This window comes from Anas platyrhynchos, chromosome 4, assembly GCF_047663525.1.
Source record: "Anas platyrhynchos isolate ZD024472 breed Pekin duck chromosome 4, IASCAAS_PekinDuck_T2T, whole genome shotgun sequence".
In the NCBI taxonomy this organism is placed as follows: domain Eukaryota; kingdom Metazoa; phylum Chordata; class Aves; order Anseriformes; family Anatidae; genus Anas; species Anas platyrhynchos.
In genome coordinates, this window is record NC_092590.1 from 55,405,186 (window position 1) to 55,425,023 (window position 19,838).

Genomic DNA, 19,838 nt, shown 5'->3' on the forward strand with positions numbered 1-19,838 from the left:
TAGTGAAGAGGTTTTAGTGTCAGAGCAGATCCTATGATGCAATAAGATGATTGTTTTTTTTTCTGTAGGTGATCAAAAGGTTGACCTTTCTTTTCCTCAGGCTGTTGTTCCACTGATAGATCTCCCTGTCAGAGATAAGGAATTGAGCATGTACTTCAGAGCACTAGACCCGTGGCCTTAACTACAAATAAATAAATAAATAAATCTAAATATATTTATCTTGGTCAGAATTGTGAAATCACAGCTGCTGTATTTTTTTTATCTGCTTTACTTCCTGGAGAGATCAACCCTGGATGGTGAGTCAGCTCGCTAGCAAAAATGATTAATCGAGCAATAAGCTAAATAAGGACTTTCCTATTAACCACAAGCTATTCTGAGCAAGAAATATTCCCAGGACTCACTGACCCTGTTTTGTTGGCTTTTGTTTTATTTTTTAAATTAAAATCGATTGTTTTATTTGAGGTAATGGAGGTGGGACAGGTCTGGTAGTTAATTCTAACAGTGGTTCTGCCTTAATTCCACTGAGCACGTGGATAAGTGATGCATCCCAAATCCTTCATAGCTTTGCAGAAGATCTTTTATGGTATAGAAAAAATGTGATGTCTTCTCCCCATTTCTCCTGAACAGAAATGGCCAGGGCTTGTAAAGAGAAGAGAAGATCCCCTTTTGCAGCTGAACAGCTTCTCAGCAAGAAGTTCTGGACGTGCTGTCCTAGCACGCAGACTCGGTGTGGTTTCTGTTAGCACACGCTGCAGAAGTTGCAGTTAAGGGTTCTGTATAGACTGCTGGCTGGCTTTGAAGCCAAATTCAGGAGGGCTTGTAACAGCATCATTAACATTGATTATGACTAAAACGGGAGAGAGACCTGAGCCTTTTGTTTTGCATTTTTTCAGTGCGTTCATTCGAAGTGCGCAGTCTGAGAGTCTGCCTGAACTTTCTCAAATCTCCTCTTGGGCAGATATGCCTATATAGATTTCTTGAATATGTGAAAATAAATGTAAAAGAAACAGCATGAAATAATGCAGATGTGAGACAAAGCTCTTCTAATGGCATAATAAATGTGTAGAGTGAGTGGATGCCCAAGCTGATGTGAAAACTGAGCAAAGGTCAGCGGTACTGGCAGAGGGCCTGGCCAAGCAAGATGTGGAAAGGCAGAAAGTGGCAGAGGAGCCAGGCTGGCATTGCTAAGTGCCTCATGGTGAAGCACATCTCTTGGGAAACGTGGACTGAGGAGTACCTGGTTGGGAAAAATGTTTCTGGCTCGTGGAGCTCCTGTGTTGAGCAGATGTAGTATTAAACATCACCTGATGAGAGGGTACTGTGCAGTCCTGCTTGTGTCTCCGGCTCTTCCCCAACAGCCCGTCCTGTTTTGCTGGGTTTGACCTGCGAATGGATGCGTGGAATGGGAAGGGGAGAGAAAATAATGAAAAAGCGTGGTGTGCCCTGAGGGGGGAAAAGGATGGCTTACGCTAAAATGCTGCCTCCGTGTCCCATGGGGATGATATGTGGTGGAGTGACTGCATCTCCTGCATTATTCATCGCCACTGGCTCCTGCTGTGCCGTGGGTGTTTATCACAGGAATAGCAGTGCTGTGGGTTGCTGCAGAAAAGGTGTGTGTGACCTGAATGCTCATCGCCCTCAGGTCTTTCTCCAAGTGACAGATAAGACCTGGTCTCCAGGCTGGTATGTCTGCTGGGAAGTTGAATCATTTGGAAATGTTTTTCTCTCCAGCAGCTTCTGGACAAACATCTTTAGTTGCCTCTAACCTTGTGGTTTACCCTCTGTCCCATATATCGGCATGAATTCTCAGACTTTCAAGTCCTTCCTTAAAATTTGATGTCTCCATAAAAGTAAGTTGGCTTCTTAACGTGTAGCTGGAAAAATGCTCAGCTAAGTAAGTTGCACCCCATTGTGTGGAGTGTTAAGGGTAAGATCTCTGAGAGGAGTTGCAGGCTCCTTTGCTTTCAAATACTGAATAAGATTTCTTTCCACTTTTATTTTTTCCCCTTCTCTTCAGCTCCTCCAGCTTAAGCATTTTCAAAGCACACTCGTGTTGCTGCTTAAGTGTTAGCAGCAAATCAAATGTGGCCTCTGTGAATTGTAAAGCGTGGGTCAGGAGGGATAAGAGAACAGAAAACACAACCTGATTGCCATCCGCTGGGGGGAAAACAGGCTGCAGAGGTGCTGGGGCTGTGCCCTGCCAGTCGCCGTGGAGCACTACACGCGTACCCTGTGGGGATTGTGCTGGGCTTCTTGGCATCGTAACCCGGGACTGCTAGCCTCAGCCCAGATGTCTGCTCAGACAGTTTCATAATAGCAGCCACTTGTCCCTTCTGTCTGGGTTCTGCTGCAGGATGAGCAGCAGTCATGGCTGGAGAAGCGCTGAAAGCTAGAGGAAAGGGACAGGCTTGGGGATGGAAAGTTGGGGGAGAAGGGTTCATGCTGCCTGGGGGGATGCTGAGTGCTCTGCAAACCCGTCTCAGGGCACCGGAATTATGTGCAGGACGCTTCTGGGCTCTCCTTCCCCCACCAACGGGTCTGCATGACTAGATTGCACCTCCTTGGTGTGCAGGATTCCCTGGGTTTTGCCTGGAGGGTGAAGTCCCTGCTGTAGGGCAGGGAGCCAGCATGCTGCAGCCCCTCAGGCAGCATCGCCTTCACGTGGACAGAGCTGCAGTGCTGCCTGGAAAACAACTGGTGGTTTTATTTTAGAGGCGTGAAGGAAGAGCACAAGGTAGGCAAGGAAGTTCTGGGTAAGAAGCTTAAAGTAAACATGGGGAGAAATATAAGGAGCAGCTCGTGTTGGTGCTACAGCTGGAGTGAGCTGAGAGGCAGCTATTTGAGCAGCAGACTCGTCCTTTGCCCTGGGCAGGATGCGAAGCACATCTGGCAGTTGCCAAAATGAGGATACAGATTCAGTCCAGAGCAGCGTGAAAGGCAAGTTTGTTAGTCTGCCCTTTATTCCCCTTGTCCCTTTGTGCAAAACTCTAAAAAGGAAAAGCCAAAACCACCTTCCAACTTCCACTTCAGACATTTTTCATAGAAAGATTCACTAAAACGGAGGGGACGGAGCTGGGTATCAGTCACGAATATCAAGCCCTTCTCTTCTCCCTGTCCCTTCTGTGGTTGACATGCCTTGTGGGGAGGCAGGAGACCCATCCCCACGTTCAGTCCTGGCCCAGCAGGACCTGACCTCTCCCTCTTCCCTTTCCAGGAGCATGTCCTGGCCCTATGGCATGGCACGGGGGGCTGCTGGAGCCCTCCCTGCAGAGGAAGGGAGGGAGCTTGGCAATGGGCTGCTCATCTGGGTGGGTGAGAGCTGGCTTGCAGCCCTGGCACGTAATGTAGAGCTTATATTTCAAAAATCCTAATAATTTCTACAGGTAGGATTAGAAGGTCATTGCCCAGAATGTTTTTCTAACCAGGAAGGGGAAGGGTGGGGCCCCTCCTGTAAATAATGGATTACCAAATCTCTTCATTTTTGTTGCACTTCGCAGAGCTCATAATTAATGCAGCACCACACAAGTTTCACTTGTAGCCACTAATTGTGAAAGAAATGCTCCTGAATGCGCTGAGCTATGATGGGATAAGTGAAAGCCTTCCCTCCCACTACATCTTCCTGACCTTCAAAAACTTGGGAAGGTAAAATGCCATCTAAATGATGCTCTCTTACTTGCAGCCCTCTAGGGCACTCAGTGAATTAATGTATAAGATGCTCCCTTCTATGGATTTGGCAAAATCTGCTGTCAAAGAAGGTAAGATTTCTTTGCAGACAAAGGAAGGTAGATACTAAAAACGTCAGGAAAATCTTGAGGCAGTGACAGCAGCTTTCTCCCCTACCCCCTTCTTAATGACTCTTTTACCCTTCAGCGTGTCATCAGCATCCTTCACTCGTGTCAGACTGAAGCACAACTTGTTAATACAACTGGCACTTTCCTTGCTTTAAGAAAATCGTAATCTGTGTTTGCTTGTTTTTTTTTTTTTGTTTTTTTTTTTAACTATTTCCACGCTAAGGGCCCTAGAAACAGCAGAACAAAACTCAGCTCCTCCTTTTTTTCTTTTCGAGAACCTCCAGCAGCCTGTGTTTGTGGTGTGGTTGCAGGTGACTTACCGGCGGGCTAATGGTCTGGAGTTAGGCACTGGTAATTGGCTTTCTGGAAGGAAAGAGAATAATCCATCCCTAAAATAGATGACCACGTTGTACTTATTAAATATTGATGTTGTGCTGGACTCTTTCTATTGCAGTATTTTTAAACTGGGGGAAAGAGGTGGAAATTTTAGGAAGTGAGATCCTTCACTCCCTGTTTAAAGGACACCTAAGGCAGAGTTCCCAGTCCGACAACCCAGCTGCAGCGTGTCTGCGTGTGCAGGGGGAAGGCTGGAGCACGATACCTGTTACAGGGTTTGTAGTGATACGGTTCATTCATCACCATGAAATGAATGTTTTACATAAGTAATATACATCTTCAGTCTCCATACATAAATTCATGTGTGTTTCAATTCCGTGCCGCGCATGCGGCCTGTGGTGGGGCACTGGGGGAGAGCTGCGGTGGTTCCTTGCTCACAAAGACTGCTTAGCCTCAGGAAGGTGGCTTTGGTCTGATGCTGAAGATCACAGGGAGTCTTCATCAGCTAGGTGTTACTTCTACAGCTCTCTCAAAACAAAGTGAGGTTTGTGCTAGCATCTCAACAAGGGTGATAGCTTCCTGATCCCTTCCTTGCCAGATGGTGTTTTCTGCTTTTTTTTTTGTTTTGTTTTGTTTTTATTTCTAATTCAGGTGCTGTCATGTGCACAAGGCTGTGCTGCATGGTGGCACCTGCGAGGCTAGCTGAGCAGCCAACTACAGGTCTGTGTCCTGTGGAAATCCAGCAACATCTAATTTTGTTTCAAGTGTACGTAGCTGTCACTCCGTCTTTGCAGAGGAGGGAGATGGGGACTATTTGATTTTCTGCACTTGCACCTAGAGCTGCCTCAAGCAGCCAGTTGTTTATTTCACTAATTGAAACAGTGTGTGCCTCCTTTGTCCTTTGTGGGCGTTAAGCATCTGCTGATTCATTTCTGAAGGATGCTCTCCGTGCTTGCATGTTATCTGCCTTCCAATTTACCGCTTTTAATCAAGTCCTAAATTAATTATTCTCGTTCGTATAGGTTTGGGAGACAGCTTGCTGCGCTGTTGGCTGTCTGAGGTTTTCTTTGAAACATTAAGTTATGTAAGTAGGAAGGGGGGAAAAAAACAAAACACAACAGGTCCTGTCTTCATCCCCCAGTCGTTGTTCTCCAATCTGCCAGTTTTCAAGGCAGGCAGCGTGGTGAGAGTGTGGGTGGGGAGGTGGACGTGTTATGCAGGAGAGCTGGGGAGGGCTGGGCTGGGCGAGCGTCCTCAGCTGGGAAATAAAAAATGCTGGGGGTGCAGCAGCCCTGTGGCAGGAGCTGATGGCAGCAGCAGTGTCTCCTTGGATCTGAAGTTGTTGAGACTTTGTTTTGCACTTTCCTCCCAAGAGTTATTGAAGAATTTCCCAAGTAGTCTTAAAGGCACCATCACAGATCCCCTGTGCTGGGGAAGCTGTGATTTAGCCATCGTCTTCCTCCTGTGTCTTGCGAAGGGAAGGCAAGGAGAGAATTTGTCTCGTTCCAGGCATAAAATGCCTTTTGAGTTGTCTGGTTTTTATTGAATTAGCCACTGCTTCTGCTGCTGTTACACTAGGCTTGGTCTAAAGCAAATTAGGTTTCATATATAGGATGAAGAGGGTTAATTATAACAATGGCCACGCCAGCATCTGTTTATCTCAGGAAGAAACCCTTAGAATTATTAGGGAGGAAAAAACCTAGCCTGCGTGCCCGGTCTGTGCAGAAGGCTGGGGTCTTAAGGCTTACCCCAGGAAGGTTTGTTCATATGAACCCTGTGAATCTCAAACAGAAGCAAGTGCCTACTTGCTTGGCTTTGCTGGCACGAGGGTGTTCACATAGCACGTTCTGTCCCTCTCAATGAAATCTGATCGTCTGGTACAAAAGTCCACACAACTGTGCCCATTAAATTGGGTTAGAACATTAGGCTAATGAGCACGAAGCATTGTTCTGCTTCCTTCCTGCCCACTGGAAGAGGTGGCAGTTTTTTTAATCTGTTTCATTATTGAAATCAAAATGAGTATATTTTCTCGATTTATTCAAAAAGCTTTAGATTTTAAAATTATTTTTCATTTGTTTATAAAAGTTTCAACTTTTAAGCCTCCAAATGACAAATCCAATTTTAAAGAGAGCGTTTTTATCTCTCTTAAGTACCAAGACAAAACAGATCACTTAACTGGGATTTAGAGTTCTTGAATTACTTTTAGAACAAGGACAGGAAAGAACAGCTCTCTTAAAATGGGATGTAGTTTGGCTTGGTTTAGACTGGCTTTTGCTTTAATAAAAAAAATAAATTTGAAGCTTTACAGCAGATGAGATTTGTATCTGCAGTCTTGCATATTTATTTCCTCCAGATGGGGAGAGAAATATGAAGCTGAATAATACCTTGAATCCTAGAGCGTGGTTTGACAGATCTGCTGCCACTGACGGAGCATCTCCTGATGGGGAGATAACCTCGCTTCTATCACTATGTGGCAACAATTCCAATATATTTTTCAATACCAAAATCCACAGCATTAACGTAATTGTTTACCAGAGGGCAGGAAGGCTGAGGTCTGACTGTGTTGTAGTGTACAGACTGCAAAAATGAATGATGTACTTGGTGTCTGCTGAACACAGGCTTAACGGAGAAGATTTTTGACTTTATTTTCTGAAGTAGGTTATGAATGTGCTGTTTAGTGAGGACTTCTTGCTGCTTTTTTTAGTAATTTAGGGCTCCTCTTTCATCTAAAGGCACTTTCTCACCAATATTCAGTGTTTCTGCATGTCATTGTCCAACATCAGCTTATGACACCCGCCCAGATCGTGAAGATCCCTGCGCCATAATATAAGGATCCAGGGGTCTCTGCCTCTGTTCGGCTTTTACTTCTCCTGAGAATGCATTGCAGTATGCTGTGGAAGATTTTAGGGGGCTAACTAGAGATGATGTTGGGGTTACTTGGTCACTTGCACTGCTTTTCTGGTTCCCAGACTCGTGTCGCCTCCTGGTGCAGTGGAGGGTGGCTGTGAGCATTTGTTCCATTAACCCTGACCTCCAGCAGCTCAGCAGTTCTCATTAATCCCTTCTTGACTCCTCATTAACAAGAGCCCTAATATGCCACATTTTTGTTTTGCAGCTTTTCTCATTTCTTCATTGTGACCTGAGAGGGTGTCAGTGCCAAGGTCTCGAGGACTTAGTGCTCCAGTGCGGACTTCCCACCAGCGAGCTGGGGAGGGTAAGTCATCTGCCGTGGGTCCAGGGGTCTGCTGGGGTGGGGGAGCTCCTTCTGCGCCTCTCATATCTCACATCTCAGGCACTGAGCTCTCAGACCTCTTCCAGCACAGCCAGGAGGTGCCTGTGTTTCTACGTATCACTCACATTGTTATCGTGACATTTCTTAACAAAGACGTTCCAGCTCCTCTGCGACTCTAGCAAGAGCAGTAATTATTTAGTCGTGCATATTGTAGGTTTTTTCAGCTGTTTGTGCAACAAAACACTGCAGCTTTGCCTCCTCACTTGAGAAAGGGTTGTATGCAACAAGGGTGTGTTGTAGTAGTGCTCTTCCTCTGTGGTACCAGTAAATCTGCTAACATGGACACTCCTGGTAAATTTCAGTGTACTTTATAGCAGGAGTGTGGCTTCCTGTGATGTGTTCAACAGTTCAGGGTGCGCTTTGAAGTGGGAGACAGCCAGCATCAGCTGCTTTGTGTTACTGGCTGAGGCTATCTACGTGAAGGGACTTAGAAGCCTCTGGCACCGTGGCTTTCCCTTCTACTGCAGCAACCTGACAGGCTGGGTGTGCTTCCCCACACCTGGTAAGCCATGGGGCTTCCCATCCTCAGAAGGAAGGTGTTTAAGAGGTCTGGCATTCCCTGTCCATTAAGAGTGCTGATAGCTGGGAGGCTTCGGCTAAGCGTGTCTGTAGGTCTGGACTCCCTTTATGTCTTTCTTTAATTATTGCTGAGTTACAGCTATGAAGGTGCCTGATTTTTTTTTCCCCATAGGAAGCCCAGGAAATTTGCTTTGAGAATACTGGTTCTTGTGGACTTCCTTCAAAACAGAGCTTTCTCCTTTGTTCTTCACAAACTCTGTGTTCAGAATCTGACATCTGACTGTCATGTCAGACTGCCATTGCTGCCCCCCTCAGGTTTCAGTGTACAGCAGTTATGGACTATAATTATATGTGTATTTGGATTATTTACTCACTAAGTCATGTACTCACTACGTCAAACCATGTTCCCAGCTGTTCCTGGGCGCTGAATAATCTGCTGGAGTTGTAGTACGCTGCGTGCTGTCTCTCTCACATTGTGGTGGTTGCAATCCTTGGCTAGGTTGTAGTCTCTTGCAGTTGGGAAAGGATGGAATCTGGCTCTAGGAGCCTGGTGTGCAAGCGCTGGCTGATGGCTTCCTGGTTACATGCTGTACTTTCCTAATGAAGGTAACCCTAAGTAGGGGAGTTTTGGCATTTATGAGCCAAAGACTTGAGCTTGGCACATTCAGTAGCAGAACAGGAGGAAGAGTTGGAAGGCACAAATCACAGGAATCCTGCCTTTGTCACATCCAGTGGCAGAAGTCATGTTATTTTTTTGACCAAAGCAAATAGTCACAAACTGATCCCTGTTGTGTGGGGGGACGATGCTGTTGAATCCAGGGGTAAGTGGCTCTCCAGAGGAGGTGAAGCAACTGAGGTTGCAATTTCCTGCTGGGGCACAGTGGTTATTTGTGCCCCCTTATTCCAGGCAGAGTGGAAAGGCCTGGCCATGTGATTTTAATAATTTGGAGAACAGTGTTTTGTTTAGCTGGTTCTTGCCTGGTGTAACTTTTTTTTTGAGTTTTGAGATAATTTGGTTCTTTTTCTAACAGCTAGGAAACTATTAAGGGAGTAATGATTAATTTGGTCAGTAAATGTTCTTGGAGTTCCTCCTTGCTAATGAATGCTTTCAGACAAAGAAAGGGAGGAAATAGGAGCTGAGCAGCAGTCTGTCTACCTCTGGTCTTATTAGCTGATAATGTTACTGTGGTCAAATTCTCGTGATGATCTAACGAGGAGGTGCTGGGATTTGGAGCTGTTGAGCTCCCTTTGCCTCACATCAAGTTTTTTGTGTTACCTTGGAGCATTTGTGTGGTTTTGCTGCCAAAGGGAGTGCTTGAATGTCTGTACTTCCCCAGATTACTGACTTTTGACTTTGTTGATTGCAGCACTGCAGATTCCAGCAGCCTGATGGGGGCTTTCAGAGCCTCTGTGGGCCTGCAGCTCCGTGACCCCAGGTCCAACCAGGAGCAAGACTGAGCACGTAGTCCCACAGGAGCACAGCCAACCAAACACACTCATCTGGCTGCAGAAATCAACACAGGCAGGAACACTCAGCAGTTGTGCAAGCACAAACACAGCTAGTGCCCTCGCCCAGGCCCCTCTTGGGCTGACCAGGAGAAGAGCTGTTAATGGGAAATAGGAGCACGTCCCTAGGGTCAGGGCAGGCCACAAGCACCCCAGGAATGTGCCCGGATCCCCAGCTGGAGGGTTGTGCAGCTGTGTGTGCTGTTGGTAATATTTACACATACACCATGTGTATGTGCTATTTAAGGTATTTGCAGGGTGCAGTTGAGTTTTAAAGAAGGAATTAGAGGGGTATAGAGACAAAGGATGTAGGGAATGGCCAGAAGCACCTGATCCTTCTCAGGAAGGTGAGGCTGAAACATGTATGTTGAAACATGCCAGTTGCTTGCCCACTTTCCCCCAGCAGGATGGAAGTGTAAAGGTGAGAAGCCTTGGTGGATCAAGGGCGAGTTGAATAGGTGAGTTCCCTACTCCTGTAGGCAGTGACCTTCTTCATTCTGAAGGGCTGACCTGGAGAGCTGCTTCCCTTGACTCATCTGAGGTCACATCCAGCCCATGGGGTTGAGGTTCCCCTGGGACAGCCCTGGTAGGAGCTGGGTTAGTGTCTGTGGGGTAATTGGGATTCCCTCACTTGCCACTGAACTCCTTTGTGTGTGGAGATGAGCTTTTTATCACGTAACCTAACATGCAGCAGTGCTGATCAGCTTCACATGATGCTGTGAGCTTTACTCCCAGGCACTTCATCTTCTGATAAAACACCCTGTAACCACAACGTCTTGTGTTTACCGCGTGTGTATATATAATGTCTGTGTTGAATATGGTTCTTTGTGGTTATTAAAAAGCAAAATATATGTTTAACGTGTCTGTGGAACATGCTTTAAGGATCAAAGTCCATGCCAAGAACAAACTGTGTGTGGACACAGCAGTAGCTCAGGTTGTCCTTCAGGTGCATCAGCATCTTCCTCCGTGGCCCAGTGAATGAGTTCAGTTTTCATGGCTGCATTTCTGCTGAGACATTAATTTCTGTAATGTGTGGGCTTCTATGTTAGGGGCTGACCCAGAATCATTAGCTTTGTAGGCTTATTAGAAAATCAGTGGTTGCTGTCACCTCAGGCTGTACTTGGTGACCCCTTTTTACTTCAACAGTTTCTTACTGAGAGACATTTCATACTATTGGGTACGAAGCCATGCAGTTGGTGGAGTCTGACCAAGTGTGGCCCAAAACACACGTGCTTGGTGGTGTTTCATGGGGAGTTTTGTGTCCCATTGTGATTGACCTCCTTTTGGCCTGTCTCTGCCCTTCCAGTAGAGGAGCTGGAACCTCAGGGGATGACCTGGAGCACTTGTTGTTTGGCAAATGTGGTAGCTCGCCAGTTGGGCCCTTCAAGCCTTTTTCCATGGCATAAGAGGCTGTCAGAAAGCTTCTGCTGTATGTTATCTTCACTTAAGACTGGAAAGAATAGCTTCTTGTTTGTGGAAGATGCTATTCACAAAGTCAGGCCACTTCCCTGGTGCCCGATGTGTCTCCTAACAATAGCGCTGTGCAGTAGGGTGGAAAGGAAGCCCTGGGGAACTCCTCAAACTGCAGCAGGTGCATGGCACGGGCTGTGCTTGTGCTGTCATCGTTTATCGTTGCCTTTTGCCACTGGTAATGGCAGCAGAAGATGTAGTAGGGGGTAATACAGGACATGGTTCAGCCATTTTTACAACCTTGGTATATCATACTTCCAAAAAGAAATAAATTTCGTGCTATATCGATGGCAATTGTCCTTGCAAACCAAGGACACAGCTCTTGCCTTGGGGGGAGGGCATCGTGGAGCGGAGAGACCTGGAAAAAAAATTGAGTCTGAGCTGGTGGTTTGCTTTTTTTCACCAGACTCATCTGCTTTGTCAAATAAAGTAAATTAGTACCGTGAGGTAGAAATGTGCAGTTTTTTTTTTAAAGTATGTTTAAAGAGAATCCTTTGTTGTTTTTTAAATTATTTTTAATGGAGTATTGTGTTACTTAACAACATTGTTCCTGGCTCAGGATTTGGAAGCATCAGACACAACACAAAACTCAATTCTGATTATTCAGACAGATTATTAATTTAAAAAAAAATAATCCTAATAATAAGTTCTTCCATCAGACTCAGGAAAGGTGGAAATTTTTATGTGATAACAGGTAATAAACCATATTTTGACTTGTGTCTCAGGTAGTATTTTTTCCCTTTTGAATGCTGAGAATCCTTTCCACTGCATGGTGGCAGAGAAACGTGGCACGTGGCCTGTCAACCTAGGAACAACTGATGCTTTACTGCAACATCTGTCAGTATAATATGGGATGTGAATGGAAGAGGTAAGAGAAGAGGTGCCCAGGAATGTGCTTACCTTATTCTAAAAGCATTTCATCGTTGTCTTTGAGGAAAGAATCAAAGAGCCCCAAATGAGGGCCTGTCTCACAGCTACTGTTCAGTTGTTCACGCGTGTGATTGCAGCGCCTGACGGCAGTACGGAGCTAGAGCAACAGGCAGAGAGGATCATGTCCACTGCGTAATGCAACATACAAAAAAGGATTACCAAGTGTTTTTTGTCAATATACCGGCTATGGGTTTTGAATAGGCATTTAGTTAAATGAAACTACAAATCCAACATGCTATGGTTTGGTTGTCTCTTGTAGTCGTCATTGTTGAGAGATGGTGGGGTTAAAGAAGCACGTTGGCAAAAACTCCTCTATTGTTTTCAGTATAGTTACTATTTGGTAAACTTCTTCCAAAGTATTTCAGTACAACATTGTTACATAAATCATGACGTTTTGTTGTAGAACTATAGGGGTAGTTTCTGTAGCTTTCTTCTAGAAATATGTTAAAAAAAACCACAACCTTTTCTTTCCTTATTTCATTAACTAGTCTTAAATAATAGGAGTAATTTCTGCAGCATCACTGGAAAAATACTACTTTATTACTAAAATGCTGGAGATTGTATGGCTAATGAATAGCTGTTAATTCAACAGAAATATTCAAACATACAGAAGAATAGTTTGGGTTGGGAAGGACCTTAAAGGTCAACTAATCACAACCCCTGGGACACCTCCCACTAGACCAGGTTGCTCAGAGCCCCATCCAGCCTGGACTTGATGTTGTATGGAAGTATCTAATGTCTCATTCATAAAACCTGTCATAACTGGAAACAAAGGAGAGTTTTATTTTGTGTATACTCTATTCGGACTCTACAGTGCTGTTCTGTGTAAGTTCCTCATGACTTTCCATTTCTTATTCTTTCACATCTCTGTGAGGAGGGAAAAAAAAGACACACGTACACCAATCCCCCTCAAATACAAACAAAGCAATAACAAAAGAGCTTAAAAAAAAAGTGTAAATATTATTCTGAATCGTGCTTCAGAAATGGTTCATCTGTTTTCAGTCATTGCTGGTTTCAGCTGCTTCAGAGCAGTAAGAAGTCAGAGAAAAAGTGCAGAAGGCAGATTGAGTAACCTGTTTACAAAGTTTCATCCAGATTTCTGCTAGATGAAAGTCGTTTTATGCTTTGAAACTTGATACCCCAAATCTTAGTTACCTTTTTTTAACTTTGTGTTCCAGATGCGCTTGTTATTTGGTAATCTTGCAGTTTTATAACCCTGCTGAATTCTAGTCCTGAGATTGTGGTTTAGATGCTTGTTCACCTCTTGGTGAATTCCACAGACAAATTGTGGACAATGGGTTAAAAAAAGCAAAATCACCTGAGAGGACTAAACCACTGAGAAGCATCTCCCTTTCAGATGCTTAACCCCATCATGTTACCCAGTTCGTGACTTTTACAATGAAGCCCCATTAGCTTGTTGTTAGCTAATTATTACACCCTTCAGAAGGCTGTTCTTGGACCACATCTCTCTGATGTTAGCTGTGTTCTAATTTCCAGCCTAAATATAGTAATGACTGCTTTAGGTGCTCTTTCTTCTTGTGCCAACATTACAGGTTTTTTTGGTGCTTCTCTCAGCCGTCATTTTGCTGCAAGCCAAACTCCTAATATCCCCGTACAAGACAAAAATCTGTTACCTTGATTATCTTCCAATTTCCCGTGTTTTCCATTAATCACTCCGGTGTGTGAGGGACCAGATGCTGCTGCGCTGCTGGGGTGAGGCCTGGGCATTACCTTGTACAAACGCTCTGCAGGGGGCTGGCACCTGACAGCACATTTTCCTTCCCCGTGAGTGCATCGCACCGAAAACAGCGTTGGTCAGTGCCCTGCTGATGTACCTGGGTCTCTTCCTTCCATCGTGGCTCAGCACTGATAGCAGAATTTCTTAGCAGTTCCCTGAATGACTGACCTTGTGCTCTGTTTCATTTCACTTCATTACTTTTCTATTACGTTCCTTTCCCAGGCTTCAGCTTTCCTTCTGGTGATTGCAGCTTTCTCCTTGCAGAAGAGCTTCCGTATTTGTGCCACCAGCAGATTTCGCTAACACCTTTTATGACAAAGTCATTAATGGTAATACAAATAGCAATTTTCTTTTAACATCCAATACTTTCAGCTCTTCCCTATGGCTTGTATTTCCTTTCTCCTCTGATTGTGGCACAGGATGGCCAGAAGTTCCCAGTTTGCTTCCACTGAACCATTTGTTGGGACCTTTCTTTGAGTTCAGCCTCGTTACCTCCTCTGAGGTAAACATTTTGAGCTTCCCTCCATGCATCAGAGTTCTTCAATACCTTTGATAATTGTCCATTCCTTAAGTATTTTTTTTTTTATGATCTTTGAAAAATACACTGCAAGAAGCTGCCTGGGCTTGTCCGGGCGGCTGAAGTTTGTATGTGTGAGATCAAAATCAAGTATGAAGAAAGCCTGTGCTAATGTCTTCCATTGCCACAAGTAAAATAATACTTTGTTAAAATAATTTTGTTCCAACGTCAGTCCTCTGCCGTGAATTATAACTTGTATTTTAGCCAGCTGTGCCTGTATATATCTGTATGGATGTGATAAATGTGATCCATATAGGTTAATATGTGATTGGGCTCCACTTTTTTGAGAAGAATCCCTGCCCTGAGGTTTTGAAACACAACGTTCACCGCATTTGTTTGCATTTGCTACCTCCGGGTCCCCAAACAACAGCCAGTGCTGGGGCTCTGGTGCATTGCAGACTGGGGATGTAATGCGTTAATTAAATAGCAATAGGAGTCAGAAGTTTGATGACAGAAGGAATGAGGAATAAGAATTGAACAGAATTCTTATGGTCTTATTTTGGTGTTTCATTTCGAAGGTAGAAAGAGAGTGGCGGCTTGGGACAGTGACAAGGGGAGTTGCAGGAGGTATCTGTGGTGGCTGGTAGTGGGACGACTACTCCAGAAGGAGCTGTCTAAAGAAACCATTTTTTGTTTTGGTTCACATTGCTGCTTTTCTGTCCTCGCACTCTGGAAACCAGCTGAGTTCAGCTTCATCTTACGTCCAGCTTGTCTTTTGAGGGCATTCTTGTAACCATGGGAGTTGGAAACAGCCTTGGCTTGAAGTCCTGCTCTCCTGGCAGTGTATGGGATCCACTTGCTCCCTAATGCCTTTGTAAGGGTGAAATGCAGGGAGAGCCTCTTAGGCTCTAATGCTAACGTGGCTGCTAATGGGTAAGGTGGATGAATGAACTGGGAGATAGTCTCAAGTAATAAAACACAGTCATTCTCTTTGCTGTGTTTCAGTGCTTAATGGAGGATACCAACAAAATGAGAAATGTGGTCATTTGGGCCTTGTTTTCCCATTTGAGCAGTTAATGAACATTTTGGGTTTAGCAGATGCATCGGTTTGAAGAAAGAAATTGTAGCTCATGCCATTAGTTAATTGAGAGCTGGCAAGCACAGAAATTAAGACATTTTCTGATGTTTCTAGTACTATTTTTCTCTGCTTCCAAGTTTTGCATCCGTTCTTAGAAGGACAGCGGCAACATTGTGTTTGTTCCTACAATATACAGGAAAAAGGTGGCATAGTAGTGCTGAAATGCTGTGACAGAAGTCCCGGTCATGCTTGAAAAGCTTCCCGTGGAAAACAAAAGCAGAGTGGCATCTGCAGCTGCAGAAGGAACAGACACCTTCTCATGCAGAATTACTGCCAGTCAGCTCTGAAAAATGCTGTTCTCTGATCTTGGTGCAAATGAGATTCAGAAATTGCCATTGTAACCCTAAATATTGTAACCCCCTTGTTTTGGTCTTTGCTGGAAGATCGGTGGTAGCTGATGATGATTGCTCCACGCAGTGAGGTCTGCGTGCACACACACCGTGGTCACTGCCCTCTGAGCCTTGCGTGCAGGCAGATTGAAAAGCAGCTGGCTGGGAAAGCTGTGGGGTTTTTTTTATTATTTTTATTTATTTATTTTATGAAAGGCATTCCCCTTGCACATCCCCTAGCAGAATTATTTCCTGGTGTTCAAAGCCAGACGTGAAAGGAAGGATGGTGCATTTTGTCAGAACATCACCCAGAGAGCACTGCAATGTGATTTTATTTTTTTTGAGTAGGTATCCCTTGAGAAACTTCTTGCAATGCCGTTTTCCTTTCCCTGCTGTGTGTAGCTGTTCTTCTTCGTGGCTGCTGAATGATGGAGTCAGTCACGCTTGAGTGACTTCTGTAGGTAATTTGCAGTCTTTTGTCTTTTTTCATATCCTTTTTCTTGGGCATCTGCTGGCAACCTGTTGTACATACACACTGGCCACCAGAATCTTGTAGATTGTGTTTGAATGCAGGTGTAATTTATTGCAAATATTGATGGAGGGGATCCAGGGAAGGTGAAGGAGTCAGCTGGCCATTTAATACTCTCATAAGCAGCAGCGTACTTGAACAAATTCAAGTTAAAAAAAAAAAAAAAAAGAAAAAAAAAAGGTTTAATGTCTTCTACATGCATGGCACTTAGATTATGAATTGGTTGTGCTACAGAATTAAGTGAAGCAAATGATCCTATCCACCCAGTGTTTGGACATAACTTCTTGATACACATTTAAAACAAATAAACAGAAAAAACCAGAGTTGTATTTATTTTTCACTAGTGTCAGATTTGTACAAGTCAAACAAAACTATTATGCAGCGATTATAAACACTAAAACATAGAAGAGCTGCGACAAGCCCTGTAAAGAAGATGATTTAGGAAGGTGACAGCCTCAGCAGAAAGTCAGAGCAGACTTCTCTGCGAGGTGATTTATGCCCTCATTTACGCATGGTGACGGGTGGCTGTAAGGTCTGGCACTGCAGCTATCAGAAATGTGAGGGCATCAGGTGAGGTGGACGCTGGTTTCGGGGATGAGAAGGTGCTGCTCAGGCTTTGTGTGATGGCTGTCCGCAAGTGCTCGCAGTGCTGGGCTTCTCCGTGCCTTCACCTCGGAGAGAAATCACGGAAGATCATCGAGAAAGGACCAAAAATAATTCTTCAGGCAGAGTTGAATCAAAACACTTCTTGGAGAAAAATCATTAGACTATATGTGCATTTGTGTGTGTGTGTGTATATATATAGTTTTTCATTTAACTACAATGATGTAAAAGTTAATATAAAGCATGACTTAATGTGGTTTTGCAATAGAATAAAATAAAATAAACAGCTGTTAAAAAAAAAAAAAAAGCACAAAAAACAGATTAAAAACTTTGAAGACCTGACCTGATGCGTTAGGTACACTTAGGCTTACCTCAGATCCGTGTGCAGGTGGATAGCTGGGTGGTGTACATTGAATAAACAAATCTGCCTCTATCCTACTTTGAAAGGCATGTTCATTCTGCTCACAATTAAAAGATAATTCTCGAAAAAGAACAAAAAGCCAAGCTGCTGCTTCATTTATCTTAATTCTGGTGTGTTCCTGCTCGCACATACAGCCCAGCCAGTATCCGTGTTGTTTCCCAGGGCAGTTGCCTTACCCTGTCTGTGTGGCACTTGTTTCCAAATTGACTTCTGATAGGTAGGCTTTCAGCCAGGTTGTAAATTTCTGCTGGTCTCATTTTATACAGAAACTGATAAAACCTCTGCTTTACCAAGAATGTATCTTCATGTTGTCTTTTTCAGAGATTTGGGGATTGTTAAAATGTCTTATTTTAAAACAGTTTTACATCTGTGTCCCTACCTGGCCTCTCCTAAGAGCGATTTGTTCCCGTTGTGGCCACACTTCTTTAGGAAATACTTATTCTAGTGGAATTCAGCTGTTTAAGATCATAGTTATGGGGACTGGGAGTTTTTATTTATTTAATGATGTGATGCAGACAGCCCCCTCCAAGGCTGTTCTGCTAGGGAGGGAAGGCCAGATCACCAGAGCAGTGCAGCGATGCCAATGGCAACAGGAGGAAGAATTGGGGTAACACGGGGGGCTGGATTTGGGTTGACTGAAGGCTGATACAGAGCAACAGAAGGGAGAGAATGAAATCAAAATAAAAGTATCTTTATAAATCATGTGGTTGACGGGTAGTGGGTATTGGGAGACATCTGGGAATGTGAAGGTTGTTCAGGTAGTCTGAGAAAAGGGGAAAGCTGAAAATTAACTTTCAGATTTTGTACTAAATCTTGCACTAAAGATAGAAACAATGGAACTTCTTGTTTTCAGGCTTGGTATTTACACTTGGTATTTGGCAAGTTTGGGAGCATTTCAGTTAAGATTTTGAATTTGTGATTTGTGATTTTTTTATTCCAGGCTGACCCTGATACGTGTTGTACAATTCTTGGGTCAGATGGGGGTTTTGATACTTCAAGAAAACTGCTGCACTAGTATTAAGACTGCATTCATGTAAAGCCAGTAATGGTTTTAGAGACAGATTCAAAGCAATTATACCCTGTTGTTGTACGGATAAGTTCTGCTTCCATAGTGATCTGTTCACCAACTTGTTGCTTACTAATCGCTTCACAAAAATTAAGATGTTTGGTCTGACCTGCTGCCTGTACTTAAAGCTAAAAGCATACTCTTTCTTTCTCGGTGTTTGTTTTTCTGTTGGTATTGAGGGCCAAATTAAACTGCTGTATGACCTGAGACATTTCTGTGCCTCAAAATTTATGTAAGCTTATTAATGGAGGCCAAGCACTAATAATAAATTTATGCTGCATGTATAGCACAACAGTTCATCTACTCTGACAACATGACCATGAATAATTTATACATGTAGTTATCCTGAAATTTGTAGGGGTCATTAGCATTTTAATGAAAAAGATACAGCTGTTGCACTAAATCTTCACTCGTTTTTTTCTCCTTCCCCAGCTAAGCGTTTCGATCCGTACTGGGAGAGCAGCGGACGGCGTGCGGTGATGTGCTGACTGGCACTATGGGCAGGCGGTACCCGGGGGCTCACTATCGGCCAAGCAGCTCGTGTACGTATGCACTTGGTCTAATTTATTTGTCACTGCATTAATTTGGAAGATGGCTAAGTTTATAATTTTTTTTTGAAATAGTATTTGTGAAAGGATGCTGACACACTCTAATCGATACACACAGCTCTCCTGTGTGTATACCCAAATGGTAAGTATATGGATTTATGTTCAAACTGCAAAGGCATTTTTGAGAACTTTGGAAATAAAACAAACAAACAAACAAAAAAACACCGTACAGTTTGACTTGACCAAGTCTATGGCCGTGTGCTGTGTTTTGTATCCATGGTTCATTTATTACAGGGTTCAAAAGTTTAGCTGCTATTCCTTCTTACTCCCATCCCAAGTTTTTAGCAGCGCGTACCTTCAAGTTAACAGACAGCTTGAGCCTATCCTAAAGCGTCACAGTGCACTATTGCTTTAATTGCTTATAACTGCAACTAACAGCACCAGTTTTGACTATTGAGGTCAATACCATTCATGCATTGTACATTTTAGATGGTACTTCAGCAAAGAGTTTGCCTTAGATATTAGCACTGGGATATTGTCAATGCTAGAACTGGGGGAAGAAGTGGCTGGTACAGCTTTGATATGTCTCTGGCAGTCATGCGGATTTGCAATAATCTGTTTGAATCACTTGATGTTACATCTAGGAACTGGCCTTCAAACCTGGCCTCTCATGCATCCTGCAAGATATGGTATATGTGTCTCAGCCCAGGCTTGAAGCTCAGAGCTTTAAAATGATCCTTTGTAATGGTAGGTGGTTGAGTCTTTCCCATTTCTACCTAGACAGAACAAGTAATGGGCATTACATTATTGTCAGAAGAGCCTAGGATGTTTTTCCTATTGTCTGTTTTAATAGCTGCAGACAGTGGTGAACTGGAATTGTTTGCCTGGGGAAGGTGGGGTTCTTCTCTGGGGTTCCTCATGGGCGGTCAAACACTGGACAGGCTTCCTAGCAAGGTGGTTGATGTCCCGTGCATGTCAGTGTACAAGAGGCATTTGGACAGAGTCCTCAATAATATGTTTTAACTTTTAGCCCTAAAGCAGTCAGGTGGTTGGACTGGATGATCCTTGAAAGTCCCTTCCAAGTGAACTGTTCTATTCTGTCATC

The 19,838-nt window shown here is 43.9% G+C and overlaps 1 protein-coding gene across 30 annotated transcripts in view; it reads left to right on the forward strand.

The window, feature by feature from the left end:
• APBB2 (amyloid beta precursor protein binding family B member 2) overlaps positions 1–19,838 on the forward strand; it is a 159,324-nt gene that overhangs the window by 41,678 nt on the left and 97,808 nt on the right. For 27 of the 30 annotated variants that reach the window (XM_072037674.1, XM_072037680.1, XM_072037660.1 and 24 more), the window contains 2 exons: positions 7,243–7,341; positions 18,618–18,727. Coding sequence is in view for 16 of the 30 variants with exons in the window: in XM_072037660.1 (XP_071893761.1) it covers positions 18,682–18,727 (46 nt within the window). In the remaining 14 variants the exon portion in view is untranslated. Of the gene's footprint in view, positions 1–7,242; positions 7,342–15,914; positions 16,028–18,617; positions 18,728–19,838 lie in introns of all 30 variants that reach the window. The other 3 variants (XM_072037668.1, XM_072037683.1, XM_072037670.1) reach the window with 1 other exon arrangement.